Source organism: Trichechus manatus, unplaced genomic scaffold (genome assembly GCF_000243295.1).
Source record: "Trichechus manatus latirostris isolate Lorelei unplaced genomic scaffold, TriManLat1.0 scaffold00112, whole genome shotgun sequence".
In the NCBI taxonomy this organism is placed as follows: domain Eukaryota; kingdom Metazoa; phylum Chordata; class Mammalia; order Sirenia; family Trichechidae; genus Trichechus; species Trichechus manatus.
The window spans coordinates 53202-80224 of NW_004444048.1; the positions used below are offsets into that span (position 1 = coordinate 53202).

Genomic DNA, 27023 nt, shown 5'->3' on the forward strand with positions numbered 1-27023 from the left:
AAACCGCCGACTTGTCACTTAGCAGATGAATGCTTTAACCACTGTGGCATCAGGGCTCCCTAAATCCAAGTTAGACTCCACTAAATATTAAACAATATCACAAGATTACCTCTAAACCTAGCATAGAAAATATAAGTAATGCAACTTTATTAAAATGGCGAGGGTAAAAATTCTTTATTACTTAAAAATTATAAAATATAATAACAATAGTTTCCTTAAAATACAGTAAGACTGAGACTGGAATGTTTCAGAATATAAACAGTAGTAACCTACATTGTTGAACCAGCAGTAAATTCATTCAATTTTATTAAATACTCTTTAAAAGCATATTAACTTTTATTAAAATTTTTCTAAAAGCCTAACTATATAAGTTTCTACACTGCTATAGCTTGATTTAAATTTAATAACATAAACGTATCTGAAACACATAATATCCAAAATAAAAGGAGCTTAAACTACAACATTTATATATATGTTAAAAAACTGATTTTCAAAATAATTCTTCAAAACAAAACTCTTTATTACATATCCCCAATTTGAAAACTAAAATGTTAAACATTATCAACAGTATTATTAGATGAGGTTGCCCAAAGAAAATGAGAAAGTAGCAGCCTGGGGATGAAAAGCTGGAAACATGGGATAAACAGAAGCCAAAGAAGACAAGAAAGAAATGGTCACTGGAACTGTGAGTAGGGGGAGGCCAGGCTGAAAAGCTAAGTGGACAGTGAGAATGTCCAGAGAAATCAACATTTAACTCACTGAGTAACATGAAGATGCTGATGGTTTTTGAACCAAGGAGTTAAAAGAGGAGAACTGCGTATCAAGGAGTTAAATCAGTATCAGAGGGTAGGATGGTTTAGAACAGGAAAGAGATTAAAGATGAGATTTAAATACAAAGATATTTTGTTTGTTGTGTTTTTGTTTTTGCTTTTTTGAGGTCAGAGAAAGAAATTAAGGAGCTTGTGTCAGATCAACTCAAACTTCTAAGTAAATTAAACGGACTTGTGTCCATCCACTCCCCCATGTGTGACTTAACTCCAACCATGCTGCATCTACACCCTGGTTCTTCACACATGTAGTTCCTTTAGCCTGGAATGCTATCCCTATGCCTCTCTTCCTCATTTGTGTAATTCATACTCATCCTCCAAGGCCCAGTCAAGCATCACTTACTTCACTGACACTTCTTTTCAATTCTACTCCTGACCTCCAACCCTCTGTGATCCCAAAGCATCCCCGGATATCTCTACCATAAAATTTATTATATTGCTATAACATCCCAATAGAATGTGAATATGATGATAAGAACTATGTCTTTTAAAACCATGTCTCTAGGATCTGAAGGTATATGACTCTAAATCAATGAATGAGGCAAGACTCTCTACTGGGGAGTATGGCAGGCTAAGGATGACAAAGTCAGCAGTTTAACAAGAGTAGAACTACTATGGGAATAGAATAGTTCAAGAGTGTAATAAATGATCTGCCAAGAGAGGGCCTAGAGAAGACAGCATAACTCTGTAATGCCTAGATTTAATACAGTTTAATGATTCTTCTCTAACAATGATGATCATCACAAGAGCAGAGACATCTGGCAGTAAGAATTATCTGAAAATAGAAGGTGGAAAAAGAAGATAGCAAAAGGTCCAAGGGTTTCTAGAGTGATATAAATTAAACTTTTGAAGGGGCTAAAAGTGGGGTTCAAGAATGGCAGAACAAAAGTAAAACCAGAACTTAAGTGATGAACTAGGAAAAGTCCCGGTTAAGAAAGGGTAAAGAACAAAGTAGCAATGTAAATTAGTAAATGGGATGGGTGGGAAAATGTTCTGAGAGGGAAATTTTATAGTTTCAAATTTTTAAACTGGAACAGTTTCTAGCAACAATGAGGTTCAAAATATGGTTGAAAGTCAAGTGGGGACAGAAGCTTGAGAAAGAGAAACTACAATGCCAGGCTGTTAGGAGATAATCGTGCATGACTGGAGGAGATGTAATTAAGGAGATGACAGAAAAGTAATTTAAAAAGGCAGAAGAATGTGTTGGAGGTAGACAACTCGGAACAATGGAATGGAATGGACTTTAAAGGAGGAGAGGTTTTTCAAATAAAGGTAGGAGAAAAAGGAATTAAACTTTTTAACTGGGCAGAGTTAGGAAGGACACTTTATTGGCAGGAGAAAGTTACATTACAGTTAGTAAAAGGAGGCAGAGTGAGTTCACAAATAAATTTTAAAGACATATTTACAATCAATCAGGGATTCCCAAGGTCCCAGTGGAAGAAGCCAGCAAACTCACAAGCTGGAGTAAAGTAGGCCTAGTGTTAATACTTGCTATATGCCAATATTACATTCTCATTTATTTGATAGGTGATATTATCTTCATTTTCACGTATAAATTGAGGCTGAGGAATTGAGTAACTTTCCCAAGGTTTCACAGTGATTAAGCAGCAAAAAGATGACATGAAATTCTACTTGATGTACTCCAAAGCCCTACTCCTACCACTTCGTCGTCCTTCTTTTCTCTATATTTGCATAAACCTTGTCCCCTTTCATATGACAAACCATGGCATCTAGAAAATCAAGTTGTTACCATTTACCAGATGCTAGTTGATTCACTGTAGCCCACTACAGCATGACAGCCTAATGCTTTCGCATGTGATTTTATTTCTTGTCTGATTTCTGCCCACCATGCATCTCGAGTTTCTGGTTCATCTGAAAAATAAATTTTAAATCAGTTCACTACTCAACAGCACATGGTCTATATGAACAAGAAATGTTTAAAATAAACATACTCTGGGAGGTAAAGCAGTATTGTTCTGTAACAGATTCCAAAACTTCTCATCTTTAAAATGTTACTTCTAAAAAGCCTAAGATTTAACATTTTAAACTTGACTACCGGAAAATAAATCACCCAGTTTTTTTTAATATTTTAACAGACATCTGTATTTTATTAGCTACAACTTAAAATGTAGACGCAGAGTTTCAGAGTTTCCAGATTCTAATCTTAAAAACAAAGAGGATATGCTAATTCTCACCTCACTGAAGGAACACTTTATGTGTTATAGCCATAAATTTAATTTTACTCTGATATTATTTCCTGGTACCTATTGTGTATAACCCAGTATATTCTGGGTTCTTCCCAAGGCAAAGATTTGTCAATGTTAAAAGAGAGAAAGTCATCTGAAGCCATTCTTCTAAAAAGATGTGACTCCTAAAGCAAAGTAATAAAAAATAAAGGGAGAAGCCAATACAAAAAGGAAAACAATATACACATTTAAAAGATCAATACAAATAATTTGGTTAATGTATGTAAGGGCAAATTTTAGACGGAATACTACAAAGTTCCTATATGACTATAATTAAAATGGCTCAGTATCATAGAAGAGTATGGCATTACCATAGAGAAGTCCAATATTGCCTGCAATGCAACATAATAAACGGAGCATCTACCCCATGTACTTCCTAATTACTTGCATTTAGCTGCAAACTATTATTGAACAGCAGCTGCAAATTATAGTAACTTTTTATGTGCAGAGATGTTAAAAACAGAAACTGTTCATAATCAGCATATCCTGATTTGCTTCTATTTGTGGCCATTCCCATTTGGAAACAATGTGAGATTAGAAAAATAATAAAAAGAGGAAGAAGAAGAATCAACTCTAAATAGAATGCTAAGCTCTTATTGTAAATTTTCCACATAAAAACACTATTAAAACTGAAAAATCAAATAAACCAAACACTTTCTATTTTTGAACTGCAGTATCTATCCAATTTTCAAAATGTTCTTCCAAATAAGTGGAACAAGTAGAATTATATTCACTATTAAAATACTGAAGACAGCAAAGCAAAGAAAGATTAAGAGGCTTGTTATAGCTCACATTAATATGATGTGACTTTGTTTCCTCCCCAGGGAGGAGATCAGCAAAAGGGAGAAATGAGATAAAAACCAGAACTACAAATGATGCCAGTCAGTTCTTGAATTAAGGTTTTGGATCCAAGACAGAGCTACCCTAAAACTTTCTTTCAGAAGAAAAGAAAGAAACGCAGACTCCAGGAAACTGCGGAAAAGATCAAAGTATGAGATAAAGATTAAGAGGAAGAGAAACAGAAAAGACTACAGTATGGTCTTACCAATCAGTATTATGAATTAAATGTGCAAGACAATTAGGTGGCCCTTTTTTGTACACACACTATTGTGTTAGAGAATTCCTTCATATTCCTAACTGTAACATACACATTAACAGCTCAGATACGCTTTCAAATCCATTCTCTTTTTCTTCGAAGACGTATCTGTGGACCAATTTGAACATCCACTGAACATCACCCTTTCCTAAATGGGAATGTTTATATCATAAGACAAACTGCTGTTCAAGTAACTGGTCTAATCTATCAAATGATTTATGATTCTGCAAAAACAGGTATTATAAAGAATAGTAGAAATATGCCTCAGTTTAGAAAATAATCATTTTCCTCAAAAACTGTGTGAAATAAAAGCCTAGATTTTCTTAAATGCACTAGCAGAAGCTATTATTTACTTCTTAAACCCATTCTGGAAGTTTAAAATATTATTTACTAAAGCAAATAATTTATTTATACAACGGATTTTTTTTCACATTAGATTTGCCTGTATCTGTACCACAGTAATATGTGGTAGCTTCGGTTTTCTGTTTTAAAAATGAAATTCATAGGTAGTAATCCATAAGACTGTTTTAAAAATTAATGAGAAATGGAAGAAGCTACTTATTTTAAACTCAAATGTATATATTTAGAAATGGCCAGCATGTCTAAATGGAAATGTAATAATTACTATGAAATATGTGTAACCACATAGAATACAAAGTTTATTTACATCAAACTTACCTTGGGATAACACATAAAATAATCAGATAATTAAACCAAACACTATGAAATAAGTGGCTGATTAAAAAAACAAAACAAAAAACAAAACAACTGAATGCAGCGGAAGTGTAGCATTCATATTCTTCTGACAAATTCACAAGCAGCCTTTATTTTGACACGAGCCACACATTTGCACATGGGGATGCCACTGTTGTATTTAATAAAGTATTTACAAGTTTAATAAACACTGAAGAGTTATATAACACGGGAGCTAAGGAAGCAAATGGCATAAGTCCACACTCCAAAGAATTTCTTAAATTTGGTTTCTGGTTAAAGCAAAAGCTCAAAGAACAAAGGGTTTGCAAAGCAGATTCAGCAGACAGGAGCCAGAAACAGTGGATATTTTGGCGCATGCTTGGATTAGGTGACAGTACAGACTGAAAACTATGGCAGCTCACTGAAATGGTTACAGAAAGTAATGGCCCTAAATTCTACGTGAAAGCAAGGCAAGCATACAGTAGGGAGCACTTAATCACAAACTAGTCACCATATTAATAATTATCTACAACTGTAAGAAACTGAAGGATGAATTAGTTGGCTATTAAATTTAGGGGTTGTCTAATTAAACCAGAATTAAGATTAATTAATTTATTTAATATTAAAGCAAAGTTAATCTTGTTTTCAAAGCTTACATTATACCAATGCCAGAGATGAGCAAGATAATATTAAAGTAGTATTATGATTCAGCCTAACTTGCTACAAACACAAATTCAGAAATATCATAGTATTTTATCCCTACAGTGGAATTTTTAACACTTAAAAACTGCTAACTACATGCTTATAGGGACCACCCTAGTGAATCTGAATTATTTTATTCACACTACCAAAGTACAAAATTGAGGCTCTCCTATACTTATATAAAAAGTAAAATAAAGGGTCTAGCTTTAAAAAGTATGGCAACTGTACATGCCATATAGGAAATTGATATAATTTAGCCATTTGAAGTATATACAGCTGAGATGTGAGGATCACATTTAATAAACATTTCAGAAATGTCAAAAAAAAATCTCTTCACTTTAAATACCATGCTTTTCCCAATAATCCATACTCATTTAAATTATAAAAAAATCATTTTAAGAAAATTTTACATTTAACTTTATGCAAATTATACTTTGTACTACTTTCTGTTTTTCTTCTGAGTCAACTCTTCATAGATAATATCACAAATCTTTTAATACATCCTTTTAACTGTAGGCATGGACTGAGCTCTATATCAACACATCACCGATGCCTCCTCTATCGGGAGTGATGTCAGCACACCTGCACTGACGTCATAGTTAGTTCATTTTCACGACTGTGACTTTTCTAGAGTGCGGCCACAGCTTGATACCTTGCCCTCTTTTTAGCATCTTATCATCATCACGTTTCTGAAGTTCAGGTGAAAATAGTAAAGATCCCTAAAATGGCAATAACAGTTTATGTCTCAGAAAACAAAGAAGTGAATAACTCAACATAATGTCTTTATTCAATTCTATCCCTTTGAGACTTAAAAGCAATCATACACTTGCAACTAAGAAACACTAACTACCTGGGGTGTTAAATTCAGTTCTATTTTTATACAGGTCAGGGAGAGAATAACCCTGCCCTTGAGAATCTTTTACTCTGGTTGAAAGAAAAAAGGAAATGGATAGTTAGTCCCTTAATTTTTAAATGAACAAGAGGAGATAAAGTGTTAGTTTGGATCAAATAAAGGTTTTTAATACAATGATACTCTATCTTATAAATGAACAGCATGAAAAGCTACATTCTCAAATATCTGAAAGTATGCCAGCTGATAACAACCTCTAAAGAAGATAAATTTTCCCTAATGAAGTAGAAATTAGAGAGTTCAGGTTCAAGGGAGTATACAATCTCAAAGTAAGTGGGGATTCAATACCAGACTAAGGAAGAAGAGTCTTACTAAAGAGGAAGTGACATGGTTAATACAGAGCAAACATCAAGACGTAGTAATTTGGGACATTAGGATGATAGCTAGAATATAATTCATGTTGTAAATAAAAAGTCAGATATGTAATCTATTCCTTAAACCATGAGATGTCATTCTCTAAATATGTACAATGTAACTGAATATTCATTACTCTAATATTATTGGTAATAAAGAATAGCTCACATATTATACATACTCTTTATTTATGCCTTCTTGAACTCTGTATCTACTTCCTGAAAAACCTTATTCAAATAATAAAACTCAAATCCTGCTTAACTATTTTAGGCTTAGTTTCACATCTACTTATGAGTACCTCTCAATGTAGTGAAAAGAATAATTGCTGAGATCATCAGTAGAGTTCAATTTCCAAAAGAGCCTATTTAACTAACACACACACACACACACACACACACACACACACACACACACAGTAGTGTAAGAAATATCCCTAACTGGATGTGTGAATAGGATGTTTGCCTGGCAGATCAATGGTGTCCCCAGTACCCAACACGGTGCTCAGCACATGGCAGGCACTCCATGAAGATCCATTAAGTAAAACTAAAAGGAAACAAAAAAGAAAATAATTTGCATATGTATATTCTATAAATATTTCTTTACACAACAGCTGATTCACATTTTGTTAAAATTAAATATTTCAAAGTAATAATTATACTTATTACTTCTCTAGATCTTGAGTATTATTTTTGGCTCCAAAAATGAGGTAAATCTTCTAGACAATTGTATTTCTGATGGCTAACAAAAAGGAGTAACATTTTTCCAATTTCAGATCACTAACCTAAAGCTAACCTACCCTAGTAAAAGTTTATTATGAGGCTGAAAAAATTCCAACAAGAATATGTCCTAACTTCTAGAATCTTTCTAAAACATATTTTTTTTAAAAAAAGCTTTTTAAAGTACTCTTAAAAAAAAAGGGATGTATCTAGTTTTAAACAATAAGTTTTACTAACTTAGGACTTAAAACACTAACTTTGAAAAATATTTACTAAGTTTGGAAGCTACCTCAAACTAACACTTTTCAAACCACATTATACAACCACCTTATATATCTTCTTGCAACTTGTTTAAAAAATATCTAAGCTGACATGCATCCTATACACAGAAAGAACAGCAAATTTCCCTCAACCACCGTAAACTTACTACTGATTAAAAAATTATGTGTGAGCTATTCAGAAACACCTTTGGTGGTATATTCAGGAGAAAAAAAAAATCATAGTCATTTGAGAAAGAATGAGCTGACTATAAAAATTTGCTCTTAAAATATTTTTTACAAGTCAACTTTCAACTAACTCGAGTTTCCAAAGAATAGGAGTTAATTGTTTGCTGGGATTTTAGACTTGCAGGTATGTGGGGGTAATTATGATCTCTCTCTCTCTTCCTCTCAGCTGAAAGCTACAAAGAGCCTGGTTTACTCCCTCACATTTTACTAATTCCTGCTACTTGTACATTCTAAATATTTCTGGAATTTATGGTTACAAGTATAGGTTCTGAAGCCAGAGTACTCCGGTTCTAATTGTGACCCAGCCACTTTCTAACTATTTCAACTTGAGCGAACTGCTAAGTAGCATTTTGCTCATCTACAAAATGGAAACAGTGCCTACCTCAGAAATGTGTTTTGAGGATTAAATGATTTACTATTGTAACGCACTTAGAAGAGTGCCTGGCACATGTTAAGTACTCTATAAACATCAGCTCTTCCATCACCACCAAACCCTAGATCAGACACATCTCTGCTTGGCCTAGACTACTGCAGTCTACTAACTGGGAGCCCTGTCTCTAGTCTTGCTGCTTTTAAATCCATTGTCCATCCTGCAGTCAAAGATACAACGTAAATCTGATGATGGGCTCCCCTATCTTATTCCTATGCACTCCCTTTTACTGGCATGTCACACACACGATCTGTATACTATATTTTTATGCAAATGGCACACACCTTCTGTGGTTGTTTGCCAACCATGCCCTTCCCCCACGAAGTATTTTCGTAAGCACACTATGCTAGTTTTTTTACAGCGACATATAAAAAAATGGCATAGCAGCACTTATGAAAATACCGGGGGGGGGGGGTTGGCAAACAAATGTAGAACAAATTGTGTAAAAATACATTATGCCACATCCTCCCCCTAAAGCAAGAATCACCTTGTCTTTCTCAAAGTCTGTTACCAAGCCAGAAATACAGAAACAAGATAAAATATTTAAAAAAAGGTAATTCTCAGATATTGAGCTCCCTTCTTCCTGTTCTATAAAAATATTTTCTATCACTTAGTTACACAAACTAAGACAGTAAAACAGGAGAAAGGGAGATAGGAAAAGAAAAAAAAAGCTGAACTAACCAAGACATTTTGTATTCAGTGGGAAACAACTCAGTGAGTATTAAGTAACTATGTAAACATCATCCAAGAGTACTGGCTAGGGTATCGTTTTGCAAATGCTGCAAGTTTCAGAACCACGCTGTACGTATTAACATGGCTCCAAATACACTGTCTGAAATATGTATCTACTAATCTGTTGTCTTCCTATATATCCTTCAAAGCTGAGTTCAAGAATTAACACTTCTGTAAGTGTCACACAGAGTTTATCATGCCTTCCTCTTTAATTCTCCATCTTGTACCAAAGGTATCATGTACCACACAATACCACAAAGTCAACCATTTATCTGTTTGTCTCTCCTCCCAGAACATGAGCTTCGTGAAGGCAGGGGGACTATCAACTTTGCTCACTAGTATCCAGCACAGTATATGGCACAAAATAAGTTCTAATAAATGTTTGTGTGATATACCATATTTTATCAAATACTACTGTCTGATATAACATGCTTTCCTAGTCTAAAACATTTTTATACATTTCACTGCTTCTGAAACAAGAATGTCTAATAATTAATAAGTATATTTATTATGGTAGTGCTCCTTTTTCTTTTCTTTTGGAGGGCCATTATTAAATTGATGATGCATCTTATAACACAGTGTAAGAGAATGCAGGGATTACAGTATGGGCAAACAATTCCTAGCATTAATAAAAAGCATATCACAATTATTTTTCTTACTAACATGGTCAATTCTTGACTTACTATGGTAATACAGAAAAGCAGTGGGTAAATAAATACTCCCAAATTACAGAAAAGAATACATGAATAATTTAAATGTATTTACCAAATATATTACATTTTGTCAGAACCATCAAGTTAATTTTCCTATACTAACATCAACATCAATCTGATGTCTGAAGAAGTACCAACTGTTACAAAGTTTCTAATACTTCAAACAACAGCATAATCCGATGAAAATAGTAAACTGAAAGGATCATCCTTTATGCTCTTTTAATATCTTATCACTTATATTCATCTTTTTTCTTCACACACTTACTACTTTTAAATGATGGCAAGATATACTGTTTCCTCAACCATGTTTCCCTTGCCAAATTCTGTAATTCTGTTCACATGGGACAATGTCCCTATTACGTCATTTTTGTCTTTTCCACTTTCCGAGACTGTTCTATCATCTGACTAGCATATATCTAACCCTAAACATGTTTGGCCTAACAAGATTTCAGTTCCTTAAACTATTAAAGATTGATCTGCTCTCAATATCCTTTTTCTATATAATTAGGGTTTTTCTCTTCCCACTCTGCCAATCTGCCCATGTTTTGAAAACATATTCTTATTTTTATTAAATTAATCCAGTAGGGTATTCTTAATTTCTCACTAAAATTTAATTATAAAACATTACATTAAAAAATGAGAATTTTAACTCTAACCAATGTGACAACATACTGGCAAAAACTTCGATAGGAAATAGAGGCAATTTCCCTGAAGATTTACCAATTGATGTCAGTCTAGATCTACAAAGGCTGGACCTAATCAGATTGTTTACCAGACCGAATTTAGGTAAATCTGCATGATGAACATGAGTCACATCATAGTCAAATATGTATTACTTACATGAGAATTGCATCTTGGTCTCCTAAGAACAAAAAAAATTGACAATATGAAAAGATTATGGGATATTATCTAAAAATTCGAGTCCTTGTTTTTCTGCTGTTGTTTTTGTTTTCCTGTGAACAGATAAACTTTATGACACAAAGAACTTAAAGTTCTTTAGGCAAAATATCAGCTTCTCATACTGATTTAACAGGTTCTGTTATTTAATCTAAAAAATAGATAATATAAAATTTAGATATTTATATTAATAAAGAGAATGTGTTTCTATCAAAAAGGAAGATTATTGGCTATGACTCTAAACCACATCATCAGCTGTAAAGTTCTCTATCTTGGTTTGGTTTTTTTAAAAGCTACAGACTGTAATCATATGTAAAATTACTTAAAAAAAAATATTATATTCTCGTGCAAAAAGGGAACGAGGAAAGCTTATGACAGCTATTAATCAAAAAAATAAAAACAAAAACTGCTTTTAGTTATACTTGGAACACTTCTAAAATTATAAATAAAAATGTTAACTGTTATAACTTTTATAGTATTTTATAGAATACTAAATACATTAAATTCAACTAAACAAAGTTTAAATATACTTTATTACAAGATTATCAAACTAGTCATTTAGTATTCATATTTAACAAATATCTGCTTAATCTTAAAGTAAATACCTGTGGAATTAATCTTAAAGTAAATATCTGATGTGGAAAAAATAAAGTCTAAAACATAATAAATATAATTTAAAATTATCATTCTGAAAGTTAATCATCTAAAAAAGACGTTATAATTTACAGTGTTTCTATGGATTTGATTAATTCATTTTAGTTGATGAATTTTTGTATTTGCATTTCCATAGTAATTACAAGTTATAACATAGTATTGCAGTATATATCTGTATAATTGAATTGACATTAAACCTATTTAAAACATTTCTAAAAACTTCACTGAGCTGCCATAATTTTTGTCAGCATATGTAGTACTCAATGACCATTAAAATACCTGAATTGAAACTATTCCAGTCTAGCAGTTTGTAAGGTCTTGTGTTACCCATAATTCCGACAAAGGCTGAGTTCAAAACAGCAAATTAGTAGATCAGTTTTAGGTGCAGAATAGTAGGAATAAAACAAAAAAACACTACAAACAAGAACACAATTGACAACACCACTGGACAGGAACTGGAAAGACACAGACAGCAGAGTTAATAAGAAGTAGAAATAGAAAGGGAAGAAGAAACATGCTATAATCATCTACATTAACTAAAATCTACTTAAGATAAATTACCTTGATTTTAAAAACCACCCCATTCTTTCCCTTGACGTATGTGCCTGTTTACTGAATATTTTTAAAAGGAGAAAGTGCTTAAAAAAATACTTCCAAAATAATGACCAAGAGTTGGCATGTGGTGGTGGTTTTAAAATAAGATTTTTACATCTATTCTGAATGTGAAATAAAAATTTCCCATATTCAAAAACTAGCTATAAGCATTCGAGAGTGCAAATAGCACTTTCAACTTTAGTACATGCATTTCAATCATCAGTTTCTCTTAGCAGAGAAACTGTTAGTAAGCTAATAAATAATCATTATAGTAACTGCTAGTTTTGTTTTAACATTCAGCATTTTTCAACAAACTAACATTTTTCCATAAATAATAATCTAAGCGTTCTGGAGATAAAATGTTCCTGAGAAAATTTTCTTTTTTAGTGTATAATACATACATATAACAACCAGAAGAATGTGCTATTTTAAAACAAAACAGTATTATAGTGGAACCAATGGAATATATAATTGATATGTATTTAATTAAAATAAAACACAATGAAAATATAAATCATATACCATTTAAAGCATTTATATGTATATGCCCATAACCTTTTGGAAAATAATCTATTAGCAACTGAGAATTTCTACATATGAGTTGAAAAAATATTATGAAAGGGGAGAAAAGGGAGAGAATGTATGAGCTGGCAATTACAATACACAAAACATACTCTGTAAATTAGGATTCCTGTTTTCTTCTCTGGACTGAAATTCTTCACAATTGTTACACAGATGTAACTGGCAAGTATGATAATCCCCTCAAAAACAGTTTTTTGTGAATAGTAACAACAATTAAGTAAAGATCTCTACCTAAATTTAAGTAATCTCATTTGTTCTCCCAAACTCTACAGCTTACTCAGAGTACATGGAATCAACAACATAAAATGAAATTGTTTTCAGTTAGCAGAAGACATTTGTTGGTGTTTGCCACTGAATAGATTCCGACTCATAGCTACCCTATAGGACAGACGAGAACTGCCCTCATAGGGTTTCCTAGGCTATAATCTTTACAGGAGCAGATCTCAAGGTCTTTTCTCCTCAGGAGCCGCTGGTAGGCTCGAACCACCAGCCTTTCGGTTAACAGCCAAGCGCTTAACCATTGTGCAACCAGGGCTCCTTAACAGGAGACATTAGCAACAATTAAACGTGTTCCTGAAACCACTTTTGGACCTATCATATCGCCAGATGCCATGTATCAAAATATTTGAGTCAATGGTCCATAGAAACACAGGTAACGAGCCTTGGGTCACATGGTTGAGTATCAGGTATCTTAGTATTTGCTTGCCCTCTCTGAATTATTCAAATTCCCAAGTATAAAAATTTTGAACTTGGCATAGTCTTCAAGATCTCAATACACTCAGTTGGCATCAGTCTGAATTTGCTTTTAAGTACTGCACAATATACAAATATTATAATGAAGAAAAGATCTTAAATTGATCAGAAAATAAGAACAGAAAAAAAAGGACTAAACTAGAGGAGAAAAAGACAATTCTGTTGCTTAAAAGATGTATCTGCTAAGGTTTAAAGTTGAATAATCCTGGCTATGAAATTTCATTCAGAGTATTACTGCCCAATTCAAAAGTTTGTTTTCAGAACTCCATTCTGTTTCCCTGTAACCATTAATTCAAAGAACACTAAACTACAGGGCATAGATTAAATTAAAAAGTCAAAAAGAAGAGTAATGCTCTGAATGCTCAAAATCACTAACAGCAGTATTTTCCATCCAATAATTTCAAAGCATTTTGTTCTTCTTTTTAAAGCTGTCAATACAAGCCTCCAGAAGAGGTTATTGGAAGTAACAATACAAATTTCTCAAAAATGCATGTATATATGTCGAAACAGAATACTAATATGACTTCAGTTTAAGGTATGTCACTGAAATAGTAAGTGACTTGAGCAATATTTGGGCATCTAATCAATGAGAAATGCAAGAATACATTCCGTAAGATAATTCCTACCATTTACCCTCATAATTTTAGAATATAAAAATCACCAGAGCATCTCTAATCCAAGGGTCTGAAATTACTGGTACTCTGAGGCCTATCTTCTTTTATAATCATGGCCTCATGTTTAAAGAAATGAGTTACTATTCATATTATGTTTGCTTATATAGAATAGCTACATAGAGGAAGCCAAGGAACCAGAAACATTAGGTTCTTTTTATTAAATTCTTCTTAATTTTTAAAAATTCTTCACATTTACAATTACATATTAAAAGACACTTTTTTAAAAAATAAGAAAATTGCTCAAATAATCTATAAAGAACTATTGTTAATGAAAAGAATTAACATCTTAACAGTCATAATGATCAAATGATAAAACTTTTTATCTGCCAAAAAAAAATCCCACTGCCGACGACTCGATTCCGACTCACAGCGACCCTACAGGACAGAGTAGAACTGCCCTATGTGGTTTCCAAGGAGCAGCTGGTAGATTCGAACTGCCGACCTTTTGGTTAGCAGCCATAGCTCTTAACCACTATGCCACCAGGGTTTCCTTTATCTGCCTAGGTCAAAGAAAACAGATGACTAAAAAGATAAAGATCCTCTCAAAGTGGTAGCCTGGTCAAAAATGAATCTAGATTTGTATGCTTGTTTTTTATAGAAAAGTAACTAAAATATACTTCTACTTAGTTTATTTTTAATTAAGATTATCACAAATATTTAAAAGTATCATGTGCCAGGTTATACGCTATTTTTTAATTTTTCTTTTAGACAGGCTTGGCTTAAAAAACAACATTATAAAAATCAATTTTAACAACCACAATTTAAGTAAATGAAACTTTAAAAACAAACTTTTCAGGAACTTACCAGGATTGTGGATACGATCTAGAAGCTTCACAGAGCGTGCACTAACAACACCTCCAACATGTACAAGAAATCCAGGAGGAAATGCCGTCAAGGTAAAAAATGGAAATTCCTAGTAGAAAGAATGGGAAAAAAATACAACTGACCATGTGTAAAGTACAAAAAATCACTAACTAAAAGCTTGTTGTAAGTATTCTATCCCTTGACACAAAAAGGCTACCCACTATACATTACACATGCTTTGTAATTAAAAGCTTCCTTGGATATTTAGAGTTCTAAATCCATTTTTCTCATATATACAATATGATAAGGAATCCAAAGACTACCAATTTTCAATGAGGAAAAATGTTTTCAGAATTCTAATTCGAGATATTTGGAATACATTCTCCCTTCCTCTCAGTGTAACTCTAATGTAACTCCACAACGGGATGAGGGGATTCCCCTATTTCTCTACCCCCATATCCACTGCTCAGTGGAATAGACTCCTCCTCACATACATACCCAATTCCAAGCTACTGGTAATAACCCAAGCCTAGGGCAAGTGATGTAAAAGAATGGAGGCCTCTGGGAGAGACAATGAGAGGACAAGCAGTGTGGATTAAAAGGTACATAGAAAGGAGAGAAGATAATGGCAAATATCAAGTGGAGGTGGGTGAAGAATAGCTGTGAAAGATTATTTACTCTCCTTATTCTATCAACACCAGGGCAGTAGGAACAAATGCAAGTGCAAGCATGTACATATATTAAGGAAAGCGGAAAGAGGTAGTCAAAATTCCACAAGCTCTCTCAAGTTTTACTCTCCCTTTTCTCTTAAGGACATCAAATCTGTCAATTTAGAGACAAGGACACGCAAGCAACGGAGTAATGGGAAAACAGAGTAAGGAAATTCATTGAATTAGCATCCAGGAAGAAAGGGGAGATCCTGCGGCTGCCCAATGGAGTGGCTTCTCACTTTATACAAATTGGGTGTAAGTAAGGGAAACATAATACAGATAGTCCCCAGGTTATGCATAAGTTCTGTCCCCAAATGTGTCTTTAGGTTAAATTTGTAGCTAAGTCCGAACAGTTAGGTACTGTTTGTATCAGTTAGACAAATGTTTGTCTTAGTATATAGTATATAGTGCACCTTTCTATGCATAAAAAATATTAAAGAAACACTTCCAGATACACTAAAACATCTTTAACATAATAATACAGTAACAATAATAATAGTAATGTGATGCGCGTGGCAAAGTAGTGCTAGTTCGTTACTGTGAACAATTGTACGTACTTTGAATTTTTATTGGTTCATAAATACAGGTTGTACATCGAACTTTCGTAACCCAGGGACTGCCATATCTGACTTCTAAGCTACAAGATTAATGCCAACTCCTCATTTAATAAGTTACTTACCAGTAGCCTCAACTATTTAGAAAATAACTGAGAACTGGAAAATAAGCAAACAGGACTCTCAACAGCCAAAAGAACTGTTACAATTCCAAGTACTAAAGCTCATGCACTTTATTCATAGGAGATTCCTATATATCATATTCATATTATGATTATATATGTATGTATATATACACATACATACATATAATTTTGAAAACATATAATTCTAATATCTATCATTATCTCATTTTCTGGACCATGGTGGACTAAATGCAGTAAATAAAAGCTGGGAAAGAGAGAAACAGGCACATTAAAAGCAGCAAGATGGCTGACTGGCTGCCTAAGAGCATAGTGAATACAAACTCACAAAAGCATAACCCACAAAGCATAGCAACTCAGAATCATTTAGCACAAAAGCAAACAGTTCTGCATACCTCAGTAACCAATGAAGGTAAAGTATTAACTGCACACGCGCGCATGTGTATACACACACAGATATATATTATACGCTCAGAAGTAAATTCAGTTAGAATTTCAAAGAATTTAAATTAAATTGATAGAAGTAGAAAATTCCTAGGCTATGTAAGAAAAGGGTGAGGAATCAGTGGTTAGGTGTGGCCCAGATGGTGAGGGGAGGGGAAGATAACACTTAAATGTATTATAAAATGTTAAGTCAAAATCATCCATAATTCTACCTGAACTTTTTAAATATGTCTTAAATGAGAAATGTGTTGGAAAGCTTACGTTATTAGATATTTGGGTATTCTTCCTAATAAGTTAGGACTTTAGGATTTTTTTTTCAAGTACACTGAAATTTTTAAATTTCCTCAAAATATCTAAAGCATGTGACAGCCCCATGGGGGGAAAAGGCTTTTTTCTTTTTTACATTTAATCATTATACTTAAATCTTCAAAATACTTAGGCAAAAGACCCTGAAAATAAAATTTTAGTAAGCTAAATAGAGCATATTACTTCCTTCTGAAACTAGGAAAGAGATTATTTAAATTCACATAGTGGGAAATATCTACATTTAACACTTTAGACAGGTATGAAAAAATAAACCTAAATGATTTCTCAATTCTGGACTCTTTTATTCTTCTCCCTAGATGGGGGTCAGGGGGGAAGGAATACAAGAATGAGAGGGAAAATGTCCTACTCGAGCTAGTCGTAAGACAAAAAAGCAGAGGAGTGATGCCAGGAGCTGCCCAAAGAGGCAAAGGTACGCTCAGCAGCCAACTGCCATCCTATATGCCCCAGCTTGCCAGTTCACCTAACCAGGACACCAACTCACTTTAAAACACAAAATTTAACCTAGAGTAAATAAAAAAGTCATTGTTACTTAACCAAAACTACATCTCCACACAATTCTCTTATTAGAAGTGCTACTGCTGATATCTAAGTACCTATCATCATCGCCACCTACTACCTTGTACCAAGTTCTTATGTGTGCTAGGCCCTACGCAAAGTATTTTAAAACTATGTTGTATAATCTTTCCCGCGGTCCTAAAATGGAGGTCTTATTATCTCCATATTTCAGGTGAAGAGGACCTTTTATTCTTAGACACTTTCTGAGCAACAAACCTGATTATCTGTTTACCCTGTCATTTCTGGTTAAAATACTGAGTTAAAAAGTTTATTTTAATCTATTTGCCAATTCATTATACCTGGTAAGTTTACAAATTCTTTTCCATTCAAAAATAGTTTCCTAAAAATTGGCTCAAGCACAAACTACTTTCAATATCTAGATGTTAATTTCAGTAACTATAGAACACATTTTCTCTGGAAAGCCATAATTTAAGTATCTTTCCCTGTGCTACCTAGATGGACTTTACATGTTGATTCTTTGACATAAACCGAGTGTATACAGGACTAAAGTATTTAGCAGCACGTGTTCAAAGATAGGCTGGGGGAAAAAAGCATAGAAAAACAACGGAAGTATACTTTTTAAAAAGATTTAAATAGAATTTTTCTTAGAAGATATTTAAATAGTTTATTTCTTTAAGAAATCAAATCCTCTTTTTATTATCCCGAGACTAAACAAGAATATTCTAGATACAAAACTCCATGCTGCAATCCTACTGGGACTTATTGTACAATATCACCTCTACTTCTAAGAAAATCGTAATTTGCCAAAAGAAGTTGCTTTATATCAATGTTTCCCAAAGTGTGTTCCCCATTAATAAGTACTTTAAAAGGAGGGTTCCATGGTAAAACATATTTGGGAAATATTGGCTTAAACTAAGTTCAACTGGTTTCTTTACTGAAGAAGAAATACACATCCCAAATTCTAAAAATATAACTTCTTAAACTGTGGAATGGGAGTTGAGTTTTGTTGTGCATCTTTTCACTAAAAACAAAATATTTTTTAAAAAGCTTGAGGAAAAAAGAAAAAGTAAACTTCTTTTTTCTTAAGGGTAAAAGAGTCTTATTGAAAAATAAACCTATCTGCTTTACATCAAACACTTCACAGGTGACCCTTAATCCAAATAAAACCTTTACCTGTATTTCTCATCTATTATCAAGATCTAATCAACTTATTTTTTAATGCTTTTGTGAAAGAAAGTAACTTTTATTTCTGATAACTGCTACTTGAATAATTCATTAAATAAAAGATGTTGGAAAAATACAGTTCCTCTTTTCTCAAGAAAAAATAAGCCCTCTAATTTATTCAGAGTAGTTTAGCAAGGGATAAAAATAAAAATTTAATAATATAAAAAGTTGTATACGTGGATGTGCAGCAATGACATGATCTAATACTCGGGTTGACAGACTTAAGGCATATATCTAAATACTTGTGGGGAGAATTCTTCATTATTCTTTGTTTCAAATTTTCCCCAAAACAAACACCATGCTAATGGCAGCCAGATGTGAATGAGAAAGCAAGTAAAAAGATGATAATATACTTTCTATGTACACAAGAAAAGTAGTCCCATAATCTCAAGTAACTGCTACTATGAGGTAGACAGTGTAGATACACTGCCAGTTCAATTTTAGCAAAGTTGTAAACTATAATTCTCTACACCTCTGGTGTTAATTCCATGAAGATTATCTAACAATCTATTTCCAATGTGTTAATGTGCCCATAAACTTTATCGAAACTAAATCCTAAACTGCTGCTTTATAGGGTAAAGTAAAGATCTGGATACAGCTACAGTCCCATCACTCTGCTTAGTTCAGCTCTGGTCTCTCCAGCCTTGTCTAAAAGGCAAGTGCATGCACAGATACTTTCAGCACAACGAAAGAAAGACTAGAAAAAAAATGTTGCACTGCTTGTAGTAATAGGATCTGAAAAACACTATCTCAAGAGCCAATCTCTAGACAAGAAATACCTTTGTTTTATAAAATACATTCTTTTATAGGTATTTGCTATAATGGAGTTTTCACTTTATTTTTTCAAAATGCTACTGTAAAATGGAACATGTAAGATAAAATTCTGTAAATGCTATAGCTTCCAAATCAGACATAATGAAAGCTATGGAACTATGTCTTGAAATGACTGACATGACATATAAAATCATGCACTGTATTAGTTAAGTAGGAAAACAAACATGAGCCTCACAAGTGCTATTAAATTAAAAAAAAAAAACTTTGCATTACGAAAAGAAAAAAGCTGGCAACATGTGTTAAAAGCTTAAATTAAACTTAAATGATCAAGATTAAAACTATAAAAGCTTTCAATACAAGAAATATGCTCTCACACATGTTCAGAAACATACCCGCCTTCTACAGAACCTATGAGGCGATCCTCCCTTAGCAATGAAGTTTATACAAAAAAACAAAAATGAAGAGAAAAATCATCCAAAAACTGTAACTATTCGTTTTCCTACAACAAAATTAGCTAAACATTAAATTTATAATAATTAAAATACATATTTTAGCATACTGAATATTATTTATGTTAATCTGCAAAAATATGAAATCTGAGCATTTCTTACTCCTAAGATATTGGCCAGTGATAAAAACAATCTCAGTAAATACATTAATATACTAAAGAATTATTTTTAATGTAATAAAATACAACTGAAATAATTTTTCCTGCAAAAATGTCTATTCTTTTTTCTATATTGTAACTTTACTGTAAAATTAGAAATGGCTTCAACATTCAAAGGATATTTCCAAGAAAAATATTTCTAATAAAAAATTGTAAGAGGACAAAACAAAAAAAGTTACAGAATTATTCCAAATCAGAAGTAATTATTCATAAATTATTCTGACATCATAAATACATTGTAGACTTTAAAACTGCAATGTTACAGATATATGACTAATAATAGTTTATGAAAGTAAGTTATATAAGTACACTGAAACATAAGATAATAAAGTTATATTAACAGTGTAAGAATAATGTCCAGTAAAGCTTACCCTCTGTTCCAATGCTGACTGAGTCTGTTGTCTTAAAAGAGCTTTAAATGGCCCCCCTTCTTTTCCAGCACTACCACTTCCCATTCCTACAGAACATCAGTAGATAAATAACAACCAAAGAAACAACTATAAAAACAAAAAGTTTAGTTGTATTCATCTTTATAAATACAATGTGTCAAAATATGTTGAAATGATCCAAGCATTTAAAGTATTTGGATTGCCAACTAAAGTACGTTCTACTCTTAATTCAGAAAGTTTTCTTAAGAAGCAAGATGTCAAAGGGTGTCCCACTAGCCAAAGCTAGTTTTAGACTTAATTTGTACGAAATATTATGTTAAGGGTGATTAATTTTTATATATATTCAATTTTTTAAAAGTTAGCCTACTAACAGAAAATAATCAAGCCAATTATAATTAGTATGCTAATATTGTTTTTAAATACTAAAAAAAAAAAGAGAAATATTAAATGTTCATCTAAAAGTAAATAGAGAGAGGAAAAGCATTAATTGTACTGATTTAAAATATTCCAAAATTCTTTAAAGAGCATGACTTTTTGGGCAACACTAAAATAAGTCAAATCTATTTTCTGATAACTTCCCTTTTCTGATAACTTCCCATTTCTAAACACAGTATCATGACAAAACAGTATTAATATACATACTTTTCAATACAAAAATAACACAAAAATTTTCAAAAATGAAAAATCAAGACCATGTAACAGACACATTACAAATGTACATAGTTATGGATGAAAGAATTATATTTCCCAAGCTCTTAGATGCAATTTTTAAAGCTTAATTTTTCATTTCTTTTCCTACCTTATTTTATTCTTTTGGTAGTACTACTAGACCAACTATGGTCAAAGGATTATAGAAAGCAGGAGACAGGTGAAAGGCAGGGCTTTACAGAGTAAAGTTATCGGTTCAATCCCACTCTTTTCAAAACTAAAGATACATAGTGTCAGATTCACTACCATAATTTTAAGAGGAACTAATTTAATTTTACATTTTTAGCTGCTCTTGGATAAGGAAACAAAGGTTAGCATGTGTATAGTCCCATTCTGTTCTTCAAAAAAAAAAAAAAAAATTTTTATAGTTAACCTAAACATAATTTTTAAGAGACTATACAATACTAAACATAGAAATGAAACTAAGGTCTTTATATGAAGCATTTAAAAGCCACAAAATAAAATGTAAATTGGTAGAGATAAATTAAATATCGAACATCTAGCAGAATAATTTGATAATATAGGCCATGGGTAGAAAAAAAGAATAATGAAAGAATATCATCAAAATAAGACTTAAACTGATTCAAACAGAATAATTTACTAATGTAACCATATGGTTTAGCAACATGATGGTACAGGTCCAATGTGAATGGAGTTGGTGTGAAGGGAAAGAAAGTGAAGTATCTAAAACAAACTCTAGTAATGAGAACCCAATAGTTATTGGAAATATCTAGATCTATGTCCTTAGACATATAATTTTTTTAAATATACAAAATAATTTTAGCAGAATATTCACAGTTAGACAAGTTACCCTCAAATAATCCTCAATATGTCCTCATGAGAATTCTGATTTTTTAACTCTGTCTGTCAGTAAGAAAAGTCACAGAACGGCATCCTGTGTAAAATACTCAAAAATTCTTTATAGTATAAAATAATTTACTGATTTTCAAAGATGATTTAAGATACAGGAATTAAAAAGCTGATATAATTTGGTCCTACCAGAAGCAGCCAGGAACAGCTCTTCACTGAAAGAAACACTTTTCCTCAGAACTGGGCTGACAAGGCTAGAATGATGAGGGGTAAGGCTAGATTCCGAGAGGAGGAGACAGGACTTTTTAAGATGAAGGGAACCACAAGAGAGAGGGGGGGAGGTGGGACACAGGTAACTCCTAGGCCCCTGTGGGTAAGGTGCTGTGGAGGAAAGTAGCAGAGAAAAGATGCAGATTCAGAAGATGATCAGAAAATGCAGAAAAAGGAAAGCAATGATGAAGCAAAACATAATAAAAATAAACTTTCACATGTATATACAAATTACACTACCATATGAAAAGTAACTAGGTAAAACCATCCTATCCAACATAATGTAAAAAAAAGGCATAGGCTAAAACTTAGCAAAACCTTTACAAACTTTGCATTCAGTAAACATCTTTAAATCATTAGCTTAGGATTTTATGTCATTCCTATCCCTTTTGACTGATTTCTTCAAAATTTTTAAATTACCTGACGTTTTCTGCCTAACATTTTGTAAGGTTAAAATGTGCCACAGTTACAAATTTCTAAAGCCAGAAACTTGTTAATATGGATGCCTCAAATATAAACACTTATCTTAAACGGTATTGTACAGTACTTCAAATGCTGCTAATTAAAAGATCTCATTTATGAGTATTTTAATTGAATAAAAACACACACTACCACATGAGGCAGACAGTTGCCTTTATTCATCTTAAATAAATGAAACTAACTTCCTTCTGTCCAGCTTTAAAGATGTCTTTTAACACTTTCTTTTTACTCTAAACAATTTAATAATCAAACCTGAACATAGCACTGTTTGCATTTACAGAGATTTCAGTACACTGAGGGTCTAATACCCCCTGGATCACAAACAGTACACATGGTTAAATGTCTGATTAAAAAGTAAAAATTATCTTGAGTCAGGTGTCAGTTCGATCTCCTAATGCTAGCATTCTAAAATTCCATTCCTACTAGATGAGTACTTGGAAAAAAATATTAAAATAAAGTCTTGTAGAATATCAAAAAATTAAAATCTACAGAAGTAAATCAATAAACAAAATTAAAAATAAAACGAGACCTACCAGAAAAACAGGTGATAACTTTAACTACAAAAAGAAAGAACAACTTTCTCAGTCTAAGCTTTATTGCCTTTATTTTTGGTTACTAGTTTACTTGTAATAAGTCAAGCATAATCAGCTTATCTATTCCCACTACTTCTCAAGAGACTGATTTTGCATACAGGTAAATTAGAAGGCAGAGACTAATACATGCTGAATTACAGCTTTAGAAATTTAGAACAATCATAACCTGGGCATTTTAATCTCTACAAGAAATAGGAGTGCGCCTCATAACTATTCAAAGATATTTTAGAGGCTTATGATATAGCCAAGGGGCTAAATTGCAAATATTTGATAAACACGCTATTCAGGCAGTGAATAACTACAGGCAAAATAAATTAACTCATTCAGAGGCAGCTTATAAATGCAGAAATACATGAAAATAATACCTCATCTGTAAATGAGTTTTTAAAAACTAAAAATTCAGAAACGAGAAGATGCAAAAAAGTTTTCACTGACAATACAACTGATTACCTACCAGAAAGTTAAGGAAAGAGAAATTTCGTTCAGCTAATTTATTACTTTGGCAATCTTCTTTAGGCTTGGACTTTTGGATGAATTAAAATAAAGAAAAAAAAAGATCACAGAAATACTTTCTAAATATATCTGCAATATGGCAAAATAAAATATCAGAGTATTGAAAAGTGACCTGGGACACAGTCAGTGGAACAAAGCCTTGGAAATTTTTTTTAAAAATCTATTCTTCAAATGCTATTCAAGTCTTTTTTTGCTGATTGTCATAAATTTTAAGGCCAGAGTCTCATTCTTTACATGGGGGGGAGGGGAGAACTTCACTATAATTTGAATGACTGTTTTATGGTATATAGTTAAGGTACTATATTCCAAAGCATCCATTATTATCAAATACCAAATTATTTCAGATGTTATTCATAAGTATGTAATATGTAAAAATAACACTATTATTTTCAAAGAAATAGATATTCATAAATTATTTCCTTTATATTTAAGACTATATTTAAAAAAGCAGAATTTCAATCTACAGGCTTTTTAAATTTTTTTTTTTTTTAGTTTAGAAGTATCACTGGTTTCAGAATTAGATTTCTCTCCATTGTTTTAAAAAATTCTGGGGTCATTTTATACATTTCTTTTCTAAACACAAAAATAAGATTATTAAAGATTATAAATTAAAAATAACACAAATACACAACTATGCAAAATGACAATTTGGTGGCAAAACTGTCAAATAAAAACACTGTTTACAAAAATTACAAACTATTAACTTTGAAATTTTTAAAATTTTTCTTAAAAATAATTCAGTAATTTAAGCAAGTCTAAATTTTAAGAAGGAACTAATTTCATTTTTTATCAATTTTTGAATCATAAAGCATTCATAAAAACCCACAGTGATAATCATCAAAATACAAAAAGGAGAGAAAAACAATAAACTTTGTAAATGGAGAAATATTCAAGAATGAGTAAATTAAAAGTGCTATTTTCTAACCTACGGAATAAGATTAGCAAAAGCAAATATTTTAAATAACAAAAAGTTAATATTAGCTATATGTACTCCCAATATAACCATTTCAGTTGTTGTTAAGATTTTTTTCACAATAAAACCTTAGAATTAATTCAGAAATCAGCAGAAATAATGAATTGAAATTGCTTATACCACATAAGGAATTTGACTTCAAGATACTGGTGTTAACTTTGTGTTCAAATGCCTTAAAATAATGTTATTTTCTCTTAATTTGAGCATGAGATGAAAAACATCTACACACAAAAATAAATTCTGGACTTGATATGTAGGTCTCTGAACAAGATAATTTCTGAACTATAAAAGTGTTCATATTTTAGTTGCAGTAAATAAAAATGATCAGTATTTATATTATCTTTTAACTTAAATGCCAAAAACAGGAGGAAAGGCTAGGATGAAAAGCTAATAAGAAACAGAAACAAATTTGAAAAAAGAAAAAATAAATAAATAAAGTGGATGGAAGCGCCTTACCCGTTTTGGGTGTCAAACTCAAATCTGTGTCAGAAGAAGAGGACTGTCGACTGTAGGACTTGGAAGGTGAAAAGGAATAAGTTTGGTTTTTCAGAGGGGTTGAGGGTCCTGATGAGTGAGTATTGGGATTGGGATCTTCACTGAAGGGAATCCTGCCAGAAGAAGGTGGAGAAATATTAAGTAATCATGTGCCAAAGGGCGTGACAGATGGCAGCATGATCCAAACACCAGGAAAGTACTGGGGCAGGGCCAGCAGTCATTTCTTAAGTGTGGAGCTGGGAATGAGGCCAAAGACAACCAATTGCTGTTTAACCATTCATCATTCTCCAGATAAATATCTTCTGCATTGAAACAGTTAATAAGCCATGTAAAAAGCCAAAAAGCATGAAATGACAGACTAAAGGCGTAAAAAATATTAAAAACAGAAATAAAAAGAATAAATATATGACTGAAAATATTTTCAAATAATTTTTTCAGTTACAAAAGAAAAAATGATGACCCCAAACGGTATGTGTAAATATTCACAACTGTTTTTATATTTACACGTACACACAGATATCTTCAAAAGAAAAAAAAAAATGTTTCCTTATCCTATAGCATCAAGAGTGCCACAGCTAAAAACACAGCAGAGAGGAAGATGAATGTCACTGCACAGAAACACTGCATTTTATGCAGAATAATTGCTTACCTGTTTTCCAATAGCTCTCTTCCACAGAATAAAACAGACCCTATTATAACAGGTTTTGTACATAAAGAAAACAAGCAAATTGACAGCTTTGGCAGCTATTTCATTTAGTATCCAATCATCAAATTTGTATCTAAGCAAATGCAGAAACAATTGCAAAAATACATACTGGAGGATTATCCTAAAAACTCACAGTACACATATAACGAACAGTACACAATATAAGATAGGGTTCTTAGAGGATCTATGGAAGAGACTTTGGAAGTCAGAAGAATACTTTCACTGCCACACAGTTAGAGCCTCTGTAGTGGCTAAATGCAGGAGTTCTTCACTGCAGCTGGACTTCCGAGTGCGAGGAAGCAAAGACTTGTGGTACCTGCCTACACTACCTGCCTGCCTGCCCTCTGCAGCCACTCTGCCCGAGGTCTGCCTCTCCCCAGCTCTGGAGTCTGAGCAGTCTCGTACCAGTATAGATGAGAGTGGGAACAGACACAGAGAAGTTCTGAGTAAGTCGTGAGCCAGTAGCAGTGTGAATTGGGCTGTTGTGAGTCGAGCGGCATCCATGACTTGGAGGATGAACCAGCGGAGACCTGAGGGAATTTGCGGTCAAAGCGGAAGAAAAGAAAACAATACATACAACAGATAGCAAAGTTATGTTAAAATAATTTTAAGGAGCTTTAGTTAGGGGAAAGAACTTATTTTTAAAATCCCTTAGCATGCAAAAAACAAGTTGAAATTTTTTAAAAAAGAATAGCTAAATGTTAATTTGTTAAGATAATTATACTTTAAAAGGATGAGATTAATAAATCATGACTGTGGATAAGAAAAATAGCAAGCAGAATAGTCAGTGAAATTAGACAAGAAAAAAACTAAGATTTGGATTTTCAGTTGCTTTATCATGTTA

The 27023-nt window shown here is 32.5% G+C and overlaps 1 protein-coding gene across 1 annotated transcript in view; it reads right to left on the reverse strand.

Annotated features, from left to right (window-relative positions):
- C2CD5 (C2 calcium dependent domain containing 5) overlaps positions 1-27023 on the reverse strand; it is a 101334-nt gene that overhangs the window by 35848 nt on the left and 38463 nt on the right. The window contains 4 exon segments of the mRNA XM_023738097.1: positions 2585-2699; positions 14884-14992; positions 20614-20699; positions 25435-25586. Of these exon segments, the coding sequence (XP_023593865.1) occupies positions 2585-2699; positions 14884-14992; positions 20614-20699; positions 25435-25586 (462 nt within the window).